This window comes from Nerophis lumbriciformis, linkage group LG03, assembly GCF_033978685.3.
Source record: "Nerophis lumbriciformis linkage group LG03, RoL_Nlum_v2.1, whole genome shotgun sequence".
Taxonomy (NCBI): domain Eukaryota; kingdom Metazoa; phylum Chordata; class Actinopteri; order Syngnathiformes; family Syngnathidae; genus Nerophis; species Nerophis lumbriciformis.
This window is the reverse complement of record NC_084550.2, coordinates 67,791,451-67,812,091: the sequence shown is the minus strand read 5'-3', so window position 1 is coordinate 67,812,091 and position 20,641 is coordinate 67,791,451. Positions and strand designations below refer to the sequence as shown.

The following is a 20,641-nucleotide window of genomic DNA, read 5'->3' as shown; positions in this document are numbered from 1 at the left end:
CAATTTCTCATTCTGCAATGTTTTCTTGTAAAATTATTACTTTTTAATGTAAAATTATGACTTTATTGCAAAAGGGTGACATTTGTCACATAAAATTCTGAATTTTTATCACAATATTGCCAATTTTTTGTTGTTCTTGTAAAATAGTGATATTTTTGGGGTAGAATTATGACTGCTGTCATAATTTTGCTAAGTAAAACTCAGACTATTATTATAATATTCCCAATATCTTTAGTTTTCTTATAAAATTGTGACTTTTGTTGAGTAAAATTACGACTCTTTTCATAAAATTGCCCAAATTTTAAGCTTTTCTTGTAAAATTGCGACTGTTATTGAGTAAAATACCAACTTTTATCATAATATTGCACAAATGTTCAGTTTTCTTGTAACATTTTGACTTGCGTTGAGTAAAATGACGACTTTTATTATAAAAATGCGAAAATTCTAACTTTTACCTGTGAAAATGTGGCCTTTTTCTTCTGAAATTCCAACTCATTATTCACCACAAGCTTTTTTATATTTGCATAGTATGTATTTATGTGTCAACTTCTTTCTTATAATATTGGGAACAAATTGTAATTATTTCTGTTTCTGTAATATTGCAATATTTTTTCGTAAAATTATTACTTTTTACTGCAAAATGGTGACATTTGTCATATAAAATTCAGAATTTTTATCACAATATTGCAATTTTTTTGTTGTTCTTGTAAAATAGTGACATTTATTTGAGTAAAATTATGACTTTTGTCATAATTTTGCCAAGTAAAACTCAGACTATTATAATATTCCCAATATTTTGTAAGTTTTCTTATAAAATTGTGACTTGTCAAGTAAATTGACGACTCTTCATAAAATTGCCAAAATGTTAAGCTTTTCTTGTAAAATTGTGACTGTTATTGAATAAAATTCCAACTTTTATCATAATATTGCACAAATGTTCAATTTCTTTTGTAAAATTTTGACTTGCGTTGAGTAAAATTATGACTTATTATAAAAATGCAAAAATTCGAAGTTTTACTTTTGATATTGTGACTTTTTCCTTGTGAAATTCCAACTCATTTTTCCACAACAAGCTTTTTTACATTTGCATAGTATGTATATATTATTAATGTTGTAAATACACATCTTTATACATCTAGAAAGGCTGGTCCTAAAGAGGGAGGCATTTTTTGGAGGTCTCAAGAAGGTGACAAATACAAGAATGTGTGGATGTGTGTGTGTGTGTGTGTTCTTGTATTTCTATCCTTCTTGAGACATCAACAAGGAAAAGTAGCTTCCATGTGAGGAGGTGTGAACAAGTGATGACTTAAATCATGGTCCCAATAAGGAAAACCATTGCATCTAATAGAGAATGTCTCATTTGCAACAAATAATAAATTAAAAAAATGAACTAAAAGCAGTCTTTTTCTCACAATGTGTTGACATCTTTCTTATAATAATGGGAACAATTTTTCATATTCTTTCTGTTTCTGTAAATATTGCAATATTTTCTCGTAAAAATTATAACTTTTTAATGTAAAATTATTACTTTTTACTGCAAAATGGTGACATTTGTCATATAAAATTCAAATTTTTTTATCACAATATTGCCAATTTTTTTGTTGTTCTTGTAAAATAGTGACTTTTTTTGAGTAAAATTATGAATTTCGTCACAATTTTGCCAAGTAAAACTCAGACTATTATAATATTCCCAACATTGTTAAAGTTTTCATATAAAATTGTGACTTTTGTCAAGAAAAATTACGACTCTTTTCATAAAATTGCCAAAATGTTAAGCTTTTCTTGTGAAATTGCAACTGTCATTGAGTAGAATTCCAACTTTTATCATAATATTGCACAAATGTTCAGTTTTTCTTGTAACATTTTGACTTGCGTTGAGTAAAATGACGACTTTTATTATAAAAATGCAAAATTTCTAAGTTATACTTGTGAAATTGTGACTTTTTTCTTGTGAAATTCCAACTCATTTTTCCACAACAAGCTTTTTTACATTTGCATAGTATGTATATATTATTAATGTTGTAAATACACATCTTTATATATCTAGAAAGGCTGGTCCTAAAGAAGGAGGCATTTTTTGGAGGTCTCAAGAAGGTAACAAATACAAGAATGTGTGGATGTGTGTGTGTGTCTGTTCTTGTATTTCTATTCTTCTTGAGACATCAACAAGGAAAAGTAGCTTCCATGTGAGGAGGTGTGAACAAGTGATGACTTAAATCATGGTCCCAATAAGGAAAACCATTGCATCTAATAGAGAATGTCTCATTTGCAACGAATAATAAATTAAAAAAATGAACTAAAAGCAGTCTTTTTCTCACAATGTGTTGACATCTTTCTTATTTTTTCATATTCTTTCTGTTTCTGTAAATATTGCAATATTTTCTCGTAAAAATTATAACTTTTTAATGTAAAATTATTACTTTTTACTGCAAAATGGTGACATTTGTCATATAAAATTCAAATTTTTTATCACAATATTGCCAATTTTTTTGTTGTTCTTGTAAAATAGTGACATTTTTTTGAGTAAAATTATGAATTTCGTCACAATTTTGCCAAGTAAAACTCAGACTATTATAATATTCCCAACATTGTTAAAGTTTTCATACAAAATTGTGACTTTTGTCAAGAAAAATTACGACTCTTTTCATAAAATTGCCAAAATGTTAAGCTTTTCTTGTGAAATTGCGACTGTCATTGAGTAAAATTCCAACTTTTATCATAATATTGCACAAATGTTCAGTTTTTCTTGTAACATTTTGACTTGCGTTGAGTAAAATGATGACTTTTATTATAAAAATGCAACATTTCTAAGTTATACTTGTGAAATTGTGACTTTTTTTCTTGTGAAATTCCAACTCATTTTTCACAACAAGCTTTTTTATATTTGCATAGTATGTATATATTATTAATGTTGTCAATACACATCTTTATATATCCAGAAAGGCTGGTCCTAAAGAGGGAGGCATTATTTGGAGGTCTCAAGAAGGTAACAAATACAAGAATGTGCGTGTTTGTGTGTGTGTGTGTGTGTGTGTGAATATTGGGACCTCTGACATTGACACTGTTGTCCTTTAGTTGTTGGGCCTCACTTTACATGTTTCTGTTTTGCTCATTCTTTTGATCCCCATTTGTGTAAATACTACAAGTTACACTATCAAAAAACCCTCTTGCTCCACCTTATCTGCAAACTAAAAGCAGCACTATCATCTTCCACATTCTCTCTATCGCTATGTCTCCGCCCTCCCGTCTGCCAGTTTACCCGCTTTGTCTCAATTATCTCGCTTTCCCAGTCAGTCAACTCACGCGCCTGTGCCCCCTTCAGTTCCCCCTTCACATAAACGGAGTCTACTCAAACTTTATGCACACAACACCAGCAAGATTTTATGTCAGGAATGATTGCAGGGTGAGTGTGCGTGAGAGTCTTAGTGTGTGTGCCAGTGCAAAAGAACAGACTGAATGGTGTCCTGGTACGGTTTGTACAATTTAGAATAAAGCCATCTCTGTTTATATTCTAATGGACACATCTGCACTACAACACGCTTCTTTGTGTCGAGCACTAACTATAAGAGCTACCATAAAACAATCTCCGTCCAGGCAGGCACTAGACATTGATACATGTCCTTTAAAACGAACTTTGAAACAACGTTGCAAAAATAGTAGTATTTGTAAATGGAGGCGATGATGTCTAACGTTGGATCCATGTTGCTGGTTGGGAAATGAACAGATTTCAATGGTCAAATTAACGTCACAGCCCAACATTGAATAAACGTTGCCAAAAACCGTGTTGTATTTGTGTTGTAGAATATTGGTTGGGAAATGACCAAATTCCATCCATCCATCCATCTTCTTCCGCTTATCCGAGGTCGGGTCACGGGGGCAGCAGCCTAAGCAGGGAAGCCCAGACTTCTCTCTCCCCAGCCACTTCGTCCAGCTCCTCCCGGGGGATCCCGAGGCGTTCCCAGGCCAGCCGGGAGAGATAGTCTTCCCAACGTGTCCTGGGTCTTCCCCGTGGCCTCTTACCGGTCAGACGTGCCCGAAACACCTCCCTAGGGAGGCGTTCGGGTGGCATCCTGACCAGATGCCCAAACCACCTCATCTGGCTCCTCTCGATGTGGAGGAGCAGCGGCTTTACTTTGAGCTCTCCCCGGATGACAGAGCTTCTCACCCTATCTCTAAGGGAGAGCCCCGCCACCCGGCGGAGGAAACTCATTTCGGCCGCTTTTACCCGTGATCTTGTCCTTTCGGTCATAACCCAAAGCTCATGACCATAGGTGAGGATGGGAACATAGATCGACTGGTAAATCGAGAGCTTTGCCTTTTGGCTCAGCTCCTTCTTCACCACAACGGATCGATACAGTGTCCGCATTACTGAAGACGCCGCACCGATACGCCTGTCGATCTCACGATCCACTCTTCCCTCACTCGTGAACAAGACTCCTAGGTACTTGAACTTCTCCACTTGGGACAAGATCTCCTCCCCAACCCGGAGATGGCACTCCACCCTTTTCCGGGCGAGAACCATGGACTCGGACTTGGAGGTGCTGATTCTCATCCCAGTCGCTTCACACTCGGCTGCGAACCAATCAAGTGAGAGCTGAAGATCCTGGTCAGATGAAGCCATCAGGACCACATCATCTGCAAATAGCAGAGACCTAATCCTGCAGCCACCAAACCAGATACCCTCAACGCCTTGACTGCGCCTAGAAATTCTGTCCATAAACGTTATGAACAGAATGGGTGACAAAGGGCAGCCTTGGCGGAGTCCAACCCTCACTGGAAACGGGTCCGACTTACTGCCGGCAATGCGGACCAAGCTCTGACACTGATCATACAGAGAGCGGACCGCCACAATCAGACAGTCCGATACCCCATACTCTCTGAGCACTTCCTGGGGTGCACGATCGAATGCCTTCTCCAAGTCTACAAAGCACATGTCGACTGGTTGGGCAAACTCCCATGCACCCTCAAGGACCCTGCCGAGAGTATAGAGCTGGTCCACAGTTCCACGACCAGGACGAAAACCACACTGTTCCTCCTGAATCCGAGGTTCGACTATCCAGCGTAGCCTCCTCTCCAGTACACCTGAATAGACCTTACCGGGAAGGCTGAGGAGTGTGATCCCACGATAGTTGGAACACACCCTCCGGTTCCCCTTCTTGAAGAGAGGAACCACCACTCCAATGACCAAATTTCAATGGTCAAATCAACGTCACAACCTGACATTAATAAACGTTTCCAAAAAAACATTGTGTATTTGTGTTGTAGAATATTGGGAAATTACCAAATTTCAATGGTCAAACCAACGTCAGAACCTGACAATGAATAAATGTTGCCAAAAATCATTTTGTATTTGTGTTGTAGAATATTGGTTGGAAAATGACTACATTTCAATGGTCAAATCAACGTCACAACCTGACATTGATAAACGTTACTAAAAAGCATGTTGTTTCAACGTTGTATTTGTGTTGGAAAATATTGGTTGGGAAATTACCAAATTTCAATGGTCAAATTAACGTCACAACCTGACATTGATAAACGTTGCCAAAAAATATTTTGTATTTGTGTTGTAGAATATTGGGAAATTACCAAATTTCAATGGTCAAATTAACGTCACAACCCAACATTGAATAAACGTTGCCGAAAACCATGTTGTTTCAACGTTGTATTTATGTTGTAGAATATTGGGAAATGACCAAAATTCAATGGTCAAATTAACGTAATCAACCTGACATTGAATCAAGGTTTACAAAAAGCATGTTGATTCAACGTTGTATTTGTGTTGCAGAATATTGGTTGGGAAATGACCAGATTTCAATGGTCAAATTAACGTCACAGCCCAACATTGAACAAACGTTGCCAAAAACCATGTTGTATTTGTGTTGTAGAATATTGGGAAATTACCAAAATCCAATGGTCAAATCAACGTCACAACCTGACATTAATAAACGTTACTAAAAAGCATGTTGTTTCAACGTTGTATTTGTGTTGGAGAATATTGGTTGGGAAATGACCAGATTTCAATGGTCAAATTAACGTCACAACCCAACATTGAATAAACGTTGCCGAAAACCACGTTGTTTCAACATTGTATTTATGTTGTAGAATATTGGGAAATGGCCAAAATTCAATGGTCAAATTAACGTCACAACCTGACATCCAAACAAGGTTTACAAAGTGCATGTTGTTTCAATGTTGTATTAACGTTGTAGAATGTTGGTTGAAATATGACCAAAATTCAATGGTCAAATCAACGTCACAACCCAATATTGAATAAACGTTGCCGAAAAGCAAGTTGATTCAACGTTGTATTTGTGTTGGAGAATATTGGTTGGGAAATTACCAGATTTCAATGGTCAAATCAACGTCACAACCGGACATTGATAAACGTTGCCAAAAAACATTTTGTATTTGTGTTGTGGAATATTGGTTAGGAAATGACCAGATTTCAATGGTCAAATTATCGTCACAACCCAACATTGAATAAATGTTGTAACAAAAACCATGTTGTTTTAACGTTGTTTTTGCGTAGTAGAACTTTTGTTAGGAAATGACCAGATTTCAATGGTCATATTAAAGGCCTACTGAAAGCCACTACTACCGACCACGCAGTCTGATAATTTATACATCTATGATGAAATCTTAACATTGCAACACATGCCAATACGGCCGGGTTAGCTTACTAAAGTGCAATTTTAAATTTCGCGCGAAATATCCTGCTGAAAACGTCTCGGTATGATGACGTCAGCGCGTGACGTCACGGATTGTGGAGGACATTTTGGGACAGCATGGTGGCCAGCTATTAAGTCGTCTGTTTTCATCGCAAAATTCCACAGTATTCTGGACATCTGTGTTGGTGAATCTTTTGCAATTTGTTCAATGAACAATGGAGACAGCAAAGAAGAAAGCTGTAGGTGGGAAGCGGTGTATTGCGGCCGACTGCAGCAACACAAACACAGCCGGTGTTTCATTGTTTACATTCCCGAAAGATGACAGTCAAGCTTTACCATTGGCCTGTGGAGAACTGGGACAACAGAGACTCTTACCAGGAGGACTTTGAGTTGGATGCGCAGACGCGGTACCGTGAGTACGCATGCAGCTGCGGCTTCCAAACATTTGATCGCTTGCCCGTACGTGCGTGCCGCTATGTGCATGTCACGTACGTAACTTTGGGGACTTTGGGGAAATATATGTGTTGTATGAACTTTGGGGAGGTGAACGGTACTTTGGGCTGTGGGGTTGAGTGTGTTGTGCAGGTGTTTGAGTTGTATTGGCGGGTTATATGGACGGGAGGGGGGAGGTGTTTGTTATGCGGGATTAATTTGTGGCATATTAAATATAAGCCTGGTTGTGTTGTGGCTAATAGAGTATATATATGTCTTGTGTTTATTTACTGTTTTAGTCATTCCCAGCTGAATATCAGGTCCCACCCGCCTCTCACAGCATCTTCCCTATTTGAATCGCTTCACTCTCACTTTCCTCATCCACAAATCTTTCATCCTCGCTCAAATTACCGTAATGGGGAAATCGTTGCTTTCTCGGTCCGAATCGCACTCGCTGCTGGTGGCCATGATTGTAAACAATGTGCAGATGTGAGGAGCTCCACAACCTGTGACGTCACGCTACTCGTCTGCTACTTCCGGTACAGGCAAGGCTTTTTTATCAGCGACCAAAAGTTGCGAACTTTATCGTCGATGTTCTCTACTAAATCCTTTCAGCAAAAATATGGCAATATCACGAAATAATCAAGTATGACACAAAGAATGGACCTGCTATCCCCGTTTAAATAAGAAAATCGCATTTCAGTAGGCCTTTAAGGTCACAACCCAACATTAAATAAATGTTGCCAAAAAGCATGTTGTTTCAACGTTGTATTTGTGTTGTACAATATTGGTTGGGAAATGATCAAATTTCAATGGTCTAACCAACGTCACAACCTGACATTGAATCATGGTTTACATAGAGCATGTTGTTTCAATGTTGTATTAACGTTGTAGAATGTTGGTTGAAATATGGCCAAAATTCAATGGTCAAATCAACATCACATCCCAACATTGATTAACGTCATCAAAGAGCATGTTATTTCAACGTTATGTTTGAGTTGCTCAACGTCAGGACCTTAATTTAACAAGTTCCCAACGTTGTTTCAATGCCTTTTGCCTGCTGGGGTATTTATATTTATGCAATATAAGGTACACATGCAACAACAGTATAAAAACAGTTGACTTTGCAATTTAAGTCAAGGATTCCTACTAGGGATGTCCCGATCCGATATTTGGATCGGATCGGCCGCCGATATTTGCCAAAAAATGTGTATCGGCAAGGCATGGGAAAATGCTGATCCAGATCTAGTTTTAAAAAAAAACTCCAGTCGGTGTTTTCCAACACACCGATTTAAATAATACATTCCACTTTTCTGCTGCTCCGTAATTTCCGTTCCGCATTTTCCAGCACACCTTCAACACATCCACAGGTCTGTGGATTCTCACGCAGTTCCTTTTAGCTGCTGGCATTACACGACAGGCTCTTCTCACTCTTTCCTGTGTCTCCCTCTCACAGACAGCAAGCGCACCTTCTTACACACGTCACATACTGTCACGTCATACGTCACATACTGTCACGTCATACGTCACATACTGTCACGTCATACGTCACATACGTATACGCCCTCCCCGAGCAGAGAGGTAGCAGCATGGCTAACGTTAGCTGTGATGCTAGCGCAGCCGTGTGACCAACGTTCCCTCTAAGGTGCGCGCCTGTGCAATTGCGCACTGCTCAAGCGTCCTCTGCGCATAGCAATTATATGCCGCGCATAACAATTTTCGACACACGGACACGACAGAGAAAACAGTTTTCGTCATCATTGTTCAAATATTGTAAGGTCTGTCGAGACGCTTATCTCCATTCGGTGCCACACGCCCACACCATCAAAATGCCGAGGCAAAAATTTCCACATCAACACCGTATGAAAAAATTAGTGATTTTTTTAGTTGTGATTTCCTTCTCTGCATGAAAGTTTAAAAGTAGCATATATGAATGCAGTATGAAGAAGAATGTTTTAATGTAGACATGCAAGCCTTGAAAGAACATTTTGAAAATCAAGACTACATTTCCTGCAAATGGGTGCATTTCTACCCTATATTTTAACTTTAGATTTATTCTCTTATCAAACTCTTTTGGCTGTCTTTTTGACACTTACATCCGGCGCCCCCCTCCACACCCTGGATTATAAATAATGTAAATAATTCAATGTGATTATCTTGTGTGATGACTGTATTATGATGATAGTATATATCTGATAGTATATATCTGTATCATGAATCAATTTAAGTGGACCCCGACTTAAACAAGTTGAAAAACTTATTGGGGTGTTACCATTTAGTGGTCAATTTTAGGGAATATGTACTTCACTGTGCAACCTACTAATAAAAGTCTCAATCAATCAATCAAAACACATAGAATCATCATACTGCTGTGATTATATGCATCAAGTGTTCATTCAAGGCTAAGGCAAAATATCGAGATATATATCGTGTATCGCAATATGGCCTTAAAATATCGCAATATTAAAAAAAGGCCATATCGCCCAGCCCTAGTTCAATGATGCCATTTCTGTTTGTCATGTATAATTTTGTCTATTTTGTGTTTATCCTTGAATAAACAGGTCAGTTTCTTGTTACCAACCATTGTGTATTATTCAAACTCCCCTAATTCAGCTGGCTAGTTGTTATCAAGAGTACTAAAACCCTTTTCAACATGATTCTGACAACTAAGTAGGCTAAATAACTTTAAACTTTAATACATGCTCGGATAGGCCAGTATCGGTCAGTATCGGTATCGGTCAGTATCGGTATCGGATCGGAAGTGCAAAAACAATATCAATATTGTATCGGAAGTGCAAAAACCTGGATCGGGACATCCCTAATTCCTACTGTCCGAATCAGGTAATAAGAGAATAAAAGGCTTGTTCTGCTCCCTACGCCACTTCTGACCGTGGGTTACAATCCCTTGCTTTGATCCCCTCATATGATCCAAACATGCTGGAGGAGATTGGATGACACTCTCAAGGCACATGTCTTGTGGCCAGAGGGCACTTGCATGGCAGTAGTCTGCAATCTTGCCTCACATATGCATGCTGGTGTTCTGGGGGACTTGCATAATGTAGGTGGAGCGTACAAGAGCCCTTCTGTGTACTTACAACGCAGATTTGTTGATGATTTTAGACCCTTGGGATTGAATTTATGACAGATTATAATTAGATCAGATGAAAAGTACCACGTTGTTTTCCACACGTTATGCAAAGCCCAAAACCAGTGAAGTCGGCACGTTGTGTAAATGGTAAATAAAAACAGAATACAATGATTTGCAAATCCTTTTTCAACCTATATTCAATTGAATAGACTGCAAAGACAAGGTACTTAATGTTCGGACTGGAAAACTTAATTTTTTGAAAATATTAGCTCATTTGGAATTTGATGGCTGCAACATGTTTCAACAAAGCTGGCACAAGGGGCAAAAAAGACTGAGAAAGTTGAGGAATGCTCATCAAACACTTATTTGGAACATCCCACAGGTGAACAGGCTAATTGGGAACAGGTGGGTGCCATGATTGGGTATAAAAGCAGCTGCCATGAAATGCTCAGTCATTCACAAACAAGGATGGGGCGAGGATCACCACTTTGGGAACAAATGTGTGAGCAAATTGTCCAACAGTTTAAGAACAACATTTCTCAACGAGCTACTGCAAGGAATTTAGGGATTTCACCATCTACGGTCCGTAATATCATCAAAAGGTTCAGAGAATCGGGAGAAATCACTGCACGTAAGCAGCAATGCGATCCCTCAGGCGGTACTGTACCAAAAAGCGACATCAGTGTGTAAATGATATCACCACATGGGCTCAGCAACACTTCAGAAAAAACACTGTCAGTAACTACAGTTGGTCACTACATCTGTAAGTGCAAGTTAAAACTCTACTATGCAAAGCCAAAGCCATTTACCAACAACACCCAGAAACGCAGCCGGCTTCGCTGGGCCCGAACTCATCTAAGATGGACTGATGCAAAGTGTAAAAGTGTTCTGTGGTCTGACGAGTCCACATTTCAAATTGTTCTTGGAAACTGTGGACATTGTGTCCTCCGGAACAAAGAGGAAAAGAACCATCTGGATGTTTATAGACGCAAAGTTGAAAAGCCAGCATCTGTGATGGTATGGGGGTGTATTAGTGCCCAAGGCATGGGTAACTTACACATCTGTGAAGGCACCATTAATGCTGAAAGGTACATACAGGTTTTAGAGCAACATATGTTGCCATCCAAGCAATGTCTTATTCATGGACGCCCCTGCTTATTTCAGCAAGACAATACCAAGCCACATTCTGCACGTGTTACAACAGCGTGGCTTTGTAGTAAAACATTAAAAATGTGTGGCGCATTATGAAGCCTAAAATACCACAACGGAGACCCCGGACTGTTGAACAACTTAAAGGGGAACATTATCACCAGACCTATGTAAGCGTCAATATATACCTTGATGTTGCAGAAAAAAGACCATATATTTTTTTAACCGATTTCCAAACTCTAAATGGGTGAATTTTGGCGAATTAAACGCCTTTCTAATATTCGCTCTCGGAGCGATGTGGCGTCACATCGGGAAGCAATCCGCCATTTTCTCAAACACCGAGTCAAATCAGCTCTGTTATTTTCCTTTTTTCGACTGTTTTCCGTACCTTGGAGACATCATGCCTCGTCGGTGTGTTGTCGGAGGGTGTAACAACACGAACAGGGACGGATTCAAGTTGCACCAGTGGCCCAAAGATGCCAAAGTGGCAAGAAATTGGACGTTTGTTCCGCACACTTTACCAACGAAAGCTATGCTACGACAGAGATGGGAAGAATGTGTGGATATCCTGCGACACTCAAAGCAGATGCATTTCCAACGATAAAGTCAAAGAAATCTGCCGCCAGACCCCCATTGAATCTGCCGGACTGTGTGAGCAATTCAGGGACAAAGGACCTCGGTAGCACGGCAAGCAATGGCGGCAGTTTGTTCCCGCAGACGAGCGAGCTAAACCCCCTGGATGTCTGGGCTCACACCGTCCCTTATGCCACCGAAGATGATCAAGAGAAGAATATCGACCCTAGCTTCTCTGGCCTGCTGACATGAGGGTATGTCTACAGAATATATCAATTGACGAAAATTGGGCTGTCTGCACGCTCAAAGTGCATGTTGTTGCCAAATGTATTTCATATGCTGTAAACCTAGTTCATAGTTGTTAGTTTCCTTTAATGCCAAACAAACACATACCAATCGTTGGTTAGTAGGCGATCGCCGAATTCGTACTCGCTTTCTCCCGTGTCGCTGGCTGTCGTGTCGTTTTCGTCGGTTTCGCTTGCATACGGTTCAAACCGATATGGCTCAATAGCTTCAGTTTCTTCTTCAATTTCGTTTTCGCTACCTGCCTCCACACTACAACCATCCGTTTCAATACATGCGTAATCTGTTGAATCGCTTAAGCCGCTGAAATCCGAATCTGAATCCGAGCTAATGTCGCTATAGCTTGCTGTTCTATGCGCCATGTTTGTTTGTGTTGGCTTCACTATGTGACGTCACAGGAAAATGGACGGGTGGTTAAAATCAGGCACTTTGAAGCTTTTTTTAGGGATATTGCGTGATGGGTAAAATTTTGAAAAAAACGTCGAAAAATAAAATAAGCCACTGGGAACTGATTTTTAATGGTTTTAACCCTTACTGAAATTGTGATAATGTTCCCCTTTAAGCTGCACATCAAGCAAGAATGGGAACGAATTCCACCAGAAAAGCTTCAAAAATGTGTCTCCTCAGTTCCCAAACGTTTACTGAGTGTTGTTAAAGGGAAGGCCATGTAACACAGTGGTAAAAATGCCCCGTGACAACTTTTTTGCAATGTGTTGCTGCCATTAAATTCTAAGTCAATGATTATTTGCAAAACAAAATTACGTTTCTCAGTTCGAACATTAAGTATCTTGTCTTTGCAGTCTATTCAATTGAATATAAGTTGAGAAGGATTTGCAAATCATTGCATTCTGTTTTTATTTACGAACTACATGACGTGTCAACTTCACTGGTATTGTTAAATTCAAACTGTCCTTGACCACTCACACAGACACCTAGCATTGGCTCTGGGCCATAGACCCCAAGGAAGAACATCAGCGGACAGAGTCATTGATCCACAGAGCTTCCCCCAGGCCCTCAGTGCCATCACAGCCTACAACAAAAAAACACCCACCACTTTCACCACAGAACCAACCAATCGTTGGCAGACTCGGTGCTGGAGAATATCGCAGATAGCTTGGGGGTTATACAGGGTTGGGACATTGAGGGCGCACAATCCGCAGGATGTATTCCTGCAAAAGCATGCATTGTGCTTCGACCAAGAGCGGATACATACCCAATGCACGAGTGCCTGCGAGTGGAGAAGTTGCCATGCATCTTCCTCGAGAAGCGAGAGTCTTTGTTCATCATTTTATCGCGACTTTGAGGTCAAAACAGCAATTTGGAAATGTGAGGGAGAAACTGCTGCAAAAAGCCACCGCATACTCTGGAGGGGGGAAAAAAATAGCTTTACATTCTGTGTGGTACTAGGTTATGTCACCAGGAGACACAACCCCTCTGACGGGACTCTGGGAAACAATAGAGCAAAGCACAACAGTCTCGTGAATTCCGTCAGGATTTGAGCTGAATGCAACATTAAGTCAGGCTGGTGAGTCCGTCCCTAGAATTTCCGTGCAGAATCAACGGGCTCCGAGTGAATCAAGGTGGAAACTCGATTTATGGTCCAGGCATGACTTGTGGGTCCGTTTGTTTTCATGGAAGAGAAGGAGGCAGAATTGTTCAGCACTTGCCTAAAAAGGCAAAGAGCGTTGGCGGCAAGAGACCTCACATCACAGAGCGCTGGCGTCTCGTCTCGGACATGAGAAAGACGGGTTTAGGGGTCAAACCCAACCAAGTGTGTCACTGAGGAAGGTGTGAGACCTTAATACTCAAGCAGAAATAACACTCATTGTTCAAAGTCTCCCAACAAATAATCTTAACACAAGGTTCCTTTCAGCAACAGGCCATGCAGAGGGGGAAAAGTGAGCTGGAAAGAGTGTTTATAATCCCATCAGATGCTCCCCGCAGCGGAGCGTCCCACGAAGTCCTCGTCAAGAGGGGCTGCACAAGCGTCTGCTCCCTCGTCTCTTCTCTCCTGAGAGTGGTGGGACCAAACTTGGCTTGAAACAACAAACAACACTATCCCCCCCCACCCCGAGTGTGAGAGACAGAGAGAGACACTGTGGGGGGAGCGAAGGGGTGGGGTGCAGTCCCGCAGAGCGAGGCAGAGCGAGAAAGAACAAACAGCGAGGGCAGACACATCTACGGGCATCGCTTAAAAAAGCTGAGAGGTACAAGTGTAAGCGGAGTGACTTTATATAAATATGACACTAAAAAAAAGATCCTGAACAAGTTTTGTTCCTCCCCTTTAACCAGTCTACTTTTCTCTTTTTGTGTGAGCAATCTGCCTTCACGCCAGCAGTAATACCAGTGCACTGGGCAATCAATACTTCAATATTGCATGTGTGGACCTTTTAAAAAAAAAAAAAAAAAAAGTTGAGTCCCTTCTTCTCTTTAATATTGAATTATTCTCCCATGCAATTGCATAATCCCACAACAATTTTACTAGTTGTCAACACAATTTGAGGAATCTCAGCCAAAACATACAAACTACTGAACATTGTACCATTTGCATACCTGCCAACTTTTGAAATCAGAAAAACCTAGTAGCCAGGGTCCAGGGGCCGCAGGCCCCGGTAGGTCCAGGACAAAGTCCTGGTGGGGGGTTCAGGCTTCGCCCCCCAACGCAAAATGATTATTAGCATTCAGACAGGTTAAAATGTTGCTAAAACCATCACTTTTCTATCAGTCACAGTGACTTTTCAAAACAAAAATATTACAGCAAAAATCATATGGGTTGATTGACATGTTTATTCTGTAAGCTAACTTCAATAGTTTGAAATTATTTTGACAGTTAATGCCAGTTATCCTGTCAACCTTTCACAAGACTTCAATTTGTTAATTGAAAGTATAAACACTTTTTACAGTAAACAAATGGTAAAACAGTACTAAACAATTCCATTAAAAAAAAAAATTGGTGTCATTATTAACTTTCTGTCCAAGCTTGTATAATCTACTGCCTTGTTCAATTGTAAAAAACATTCTGTGCCTAAAATTCACATTTCTATCACAATGATCATACTGTAAACATGGTAAGCTAACTTCATTAAAATTAATAGTCCTGTCAATAGCATGGAATTACAATTCAAATGTAGTTTTTTTTGTAAGCCTTTCAAAATAATTCAAAATATGAAAAATTAATGAAAATTAATTTAAGCCATCAGACACTTGAAAAGTGGCACATCACATCTCTAATGTAATCATTTTAACTTTTCAACAGAAATAGCACTGCAAAAATATTAAGGACATACTTCTGTATTTTGGTAGTTATGCTGTCAACATTTAACAAGATTTCTTCAACTTGGACTTGAAAGCATAAATAGTATAAACACTTTTAACAGTAGAACAGTACTAAACAATTCCAATAGATAACATTGGTGTCATTACCTTTTTGTGGCTAAAATCCGAAAAACTTTGAAAGTTTTCCACTTGTATTGCTAGCAACGGCATTAGACTTGTGTTTTTTTCTCCCAACGTGGTCTTTTACATCGCTAATTCCTCCGTGTCCGATCGAAAAATCTTGTCTGCACAAGGTGCAATTCGCGTAGTTTTCACCCTTTTTGGAACGGATAATTATTCCCGGATAGGCTTTTGAATATTCTTCACGGAATGACTGCAGTTTTCTTTTCGGTTTAAGACTCGTTTGCGATTTTTGTCCGGCTGATTCCATGATCGTTCGCTCGTTTGGAAACAATGGCAACAGGTGCCTCGTGCTTGGCAGCGGTGCTATAAATAGCCTCGCGCATTTAAAAAAAATTTTTTTTTTTTAATTAATGAAAAACCGTATTTTTTATCACTGCAACCGTAACCCGGAATAGGTTGATGAAAACCGTACTAATTACGGGAAAACCGGAGTAGTTGGCAGGTATGCATTTGCAAGCAAACTGTTTTCAAAGGGCTTCTGTTCAAATGTAATGCCTGTCACTACTGACTTCGGCTTAGGGCTGGGCGATATATCGATATACTCGATATATCGCGGGCAGAGTAGCCAGAAATTGTACTAAAGTAAGAGTACTGTTACTTTAGAGATTTATTACTAAAGTAAAAGTAAGGAGTAGTCACCCAAATATTTACTTGAGTAAAAGTAAAAAGTATGTTGTGAAAAAACTACTCAAGTACTGAGTAACTGATGAGTAACCTGTTCGTTTAATGATGACGGCAACAAATAATGCACAAAAACATAAAAATAGCAATGAGCAAATTCAGAGCCAGGAATATCTCTTACGCAACTAAAACAATAACATATATTAAATAATAATACATTAACATTAAAAAATGAAGGCAAATTGAGCCACAATAACTTAACAGCACCATAGGCTCAGTAGGCAGAGATTTAGGGATGTCCCGATCCAGGTTTTTGCACTTCCGATCCGATACCGATATTGTTTTTGCACTTCCGATCCGATACCGACCGATACCGATACTGACCGATAATGGCCTATCCGAGCATGTATTAAAGTTTAAAGTTATTTAGCCTACTTAGTTGTCAGAATCACGTTGAAAAGGGTTTTAGTACTCTTGATAACAACTAGCCAGCTGAATTAGGGGAGTTTGAATAATACACAATGGTTGGTAACAAGAAACTGACCTGTTTATTCAAGGATAAACACAAAATAGACAAAATTATACATGACAAACAGAAATGGCATCATTGAAACTAGGGCTGGGCGATATGGCCTTTTTTTAATATTGCGATATTTTAAGACCATATTGCGATACACGATATACAGTATATCTCGATATTTTGCCTCAGCCTTGAATGAACACTTGATGCATATAATCACAGCAGTATGATGATTCTATGTGTTTTGATTGATTGATTGAGACTTTTATTAGTAGGTTGCACAGTGAAGTACATATTCCGTACAATTGACCACTAAATGGTAACACCCGAATAAGTTTTTCAACTTGTTTAAGTCGGGGTCCACTTAAATTGATTCATGATACAGATATATACTATCAGATATATACTATCATCATAATACAGTCATCACAAGATAATCACATTGAATTATTTACATTATTTATAATCCAGGGTGTGGAGGGGGGCGCCAGATGTAAGTGTCAAAAAGACAACTAAAAGAGTTTGATATGAGAATAAATCTAAAGTTAAAATATAGGGTAGAAATGCACCCATTTGCAGGAAATGTAGTCTTGATTTTGAAAATTTTCTTTCAAGGCTTGCATGTCTACATTAAAACATGCTTCTTCATACTGCATTAATATATGCTACTTTTAAACTTTCATGCAGAGAAGGAAATCACAACTAAAAAAATCACTAATTTTTTCATACGGTGTTGATCTGGAAATTTTTCCTTCGGCATTTTGATGGTGTGGACGTGTGGCACCGAATGGAGATAAGCGTCTCGACAGACGTTATAATATTTGAACAATGATGACGAAAATTGTTTTCTCTGTCGTGTCCGTGTGTCGAAAATTGTTATGCGCTTATTTTTTTATTTGATTTTGTGCGTGGCATATAATTGCTATGCGCAGAGGACGTTTAAACAGTGCGCAATTGCACAAGCGCGCACCTTTGAGGGAACGTTGGTCACACGGCTGCGCTAGCATCACAGCTAACGTTAGCCATGCTGCTACCTCTCTGCTCGGGGAGGACGTATACGTATGTGACGTATGACGTGACAGTATGTGACGTGTGTAAGAAGGTGCGCTCGCTGTCTGTGAGAGGGAGACACAGGAAAGAGTGAGAAGAGCCTGTCGTGTAATGCCAGCAGCTAAAAGCAACTGCGTGAGAATCCACAGACATGTGGCTGTGTTGAAGGTGTGCTGGAAAATGCGGAATGGAAATTAGGGAGCAGCAGAAAAGTGGAATGTACTATCTAAATAGGTGCGTTGGAAAACACGAGCGGAGTTTTTTTTTAACTGGATCTGGATCGGCATTTTCCCATGCCTTGCCGATACGCATTTTTTTGCAAATATCGGCGGCCGATCCGATCCAAATATCGGATCGGGACATCCCTACAGAGATTACAAAGGAAAATAACAAGTTAGCTTTTACGCAAACCATAAACTGATAGGTGTGGGCTGCACGTGGCTTTGGAGCAATCAAAGCTGCTCACACGGTCACTAAGGTGGGCGCCTTGTTTGACATGTCAACTTAATGTGTATTATATTTATCCATGAGAGCATTTTTGTTGTAAATTGTGAGGTGTGTCTGTTAAAATCAAGGTTGTTTTTACAAATGATGACGGATGTGAACAAGAGCATGTATTGTCTTTGTGTGATGATGTAAATGAGGTGTGGTTGTATTGTATATTAAGTATGTGTCCATGAAAGGGCATTTTATGACTTTTTTCTTAATACTTGTGTATGATTTTATTGTCATAATTTTATTGCATGATTTTTGTATCCCTTTAATTTAGGTAGCCAGGAACTGCAGATGAGCTATTTAGCTATAATCTGATACAGAACATATCTGTCTTTGAGTTTAATGTTTCTGTGCATTGTCCCTTCAAATAAAGACTAAACTAACTAAACCTTGGAACACACTGTGCACTTCTGATTGGTGTTTCTATGCATGCGTGTGTGTGTGTGTGTGTGTGCGACTGTGCGTGTCTATGAGGCTGCAGTACGTTAATAAATGTCCCCACACGATGTACATTTGACAGCGATTCATAGCAGGGAAGCTAACATCAGCCTACGGTGACAGCCAAAATATCTACTAACGTTACTTACCGCGATGTGCTTCCTCAAATTTGACGTTGAGTTCATGTAAGCTTAAGCTTGTTGAAACAGAGCCAGGCGGTCACTGTTTGATTGGTGAAACGGAGTCAAACGTCACCAGTGACTGTATTTGATTGGTGAAACGCAGGCATGCGATAGATCCTACTATGAAGGTCTGTCTGACATACCAAAACAAACAAAGCGTGCATTTACAGATCGATAAAAATCAGTAGCGAGCTGAATGTAGATAAATGGAGCGGAGTTAAAGTAGCGTTTCTTCTCTATAAATATACTCAAGTAAAAGTAAAAGTATGTTGCATTAAAACTACTCTTAGAAGTACAATTTATCCCAAAAGTTACTCAAGTAGAGTAAATGTAGGGCGTTACTACCCACCTCTGATCGCGGGTTTGTCTCTGCGATATAGAAAATGACTATATCGTGATATTCGAGTATACGTTCTCACGCAGTTGCTTTTAGCTGTGGGCATTACACTACATGTGTTTCCCACTCTTTCTTGTCTCTCCATCTCACAGAGACGTAAAACAAGCGCACCTTCTTACATATGTCACGTGTGCAACGTCACACGCTCCCGCGGAGCAGACAGGTAGCGACATGGTAACGTTAGCTGTGATGCTAACGGTGAGGTGCGAGTGGTAATACGAGAGAAAGAAGGTGCAAATCTGGTAACAAATGAAGGAAGAATTAATTCCCAAGAAAAACAGCACGGGATTCATCGTCCAGCGGTGGTTTGGCTTCAAGCGGGAATATATTCAACATTTATGCGGCAAAAGCGTTGCTACAAAAGGTAACAGCACTGCTAATGTAGCATTATTTGAAAAGTCACCTGCTAGAGAATGAGGAGTGCTTGAAACTCCGCATGTCAACATCTCCGGCCGGTGCCACACCCACAAAATGCCGAAGCAACTATTTCCACATCAACACCGTATGAAAAAAATAGTCAACAACAGAAGGAGATAACGTCCGCAGGAACCTACCACATAGCGAAGGACATACACTATTTGATTTCCTATTATGCAGCTCATTTTTATTTGACACTTATTGAAATATCTTGTGTGACATCATGCACAAAAGTGCACTTTATTTGTTTTAAACTATTGTAGTGGCGTTCTGTACAAAAAGTACACTTTAATTTAGTGTTGTTTTGACATGTCATCTTAGTGACATCATGCACAAAAGTGCACTAATAGCTTGTTTTAAAATGTCTCTGACAATCTTGCACTTTCTGTTTTGGAAATGACATGAATGTTTGTGCCACTGCTTAATAACTGTTTAATAAATACACTTTTAGTTGTGATTTCCCTCTCTGCATGAAAGTTTAAAAGTAGTATATATGAATGCAGTATGAAGAAGAATGTTTTAATGTAGACACATAGAATCATCATACTGCTGTGATTATATGCATCAAGGTTCATTCAAGGCTAAGGCAAAATATGGAGATATATATGGTGTATCGCGACATGGCCTAAAAATATCGAGATATTAATAAAAGGCCATATCGCCCAGCCCTACTTCGGCTATGTCTACATTAAGCCAGATAACTCTTTAAACAAATAATTATTTAGCCTAAGCCCCGTGTCAGCCACACTAACCCACCGTTTAAGGTTCCCCTCCTTGGATAATTTTTTACGCGGGTAAGTGCGCCGTGTATTTCTTGGATCTCCAGCTCTTAACTCTGTATGGACTCAT

The 20,641-nt window shown here is 39.5% G+C and overlaps 1 protein-coding gene across 1 annotated transcript in view; it reads right to left on the bottom strand.

The window, feature by feature from the left end:
- The window catches only part of pde4ca (phosphodiesterase 4C, cAMP-specific a), a 224,358-nt gene extending 209,987 nt beyond the window's left edge, over nucleotides 1-14,371 (bottom strand). Inside the window, exon 1 of the mRNA XM_061941867.1 lies at nucleotides 13,427-14,371. Within this exon, the coding sequence (XP_061797851.1) occupies nucleotides 13,427-13,500 (74 nt within the window). The 5' untranslated portion in view covers nucleotides 13,501-14,371. The remainder of the gene's footprint in view (nucleotides 1-13,426) is intronic.
- Between the last annotated feature and the right edge of the window lie 6,270 nt (nucleotides 14,372-20,641).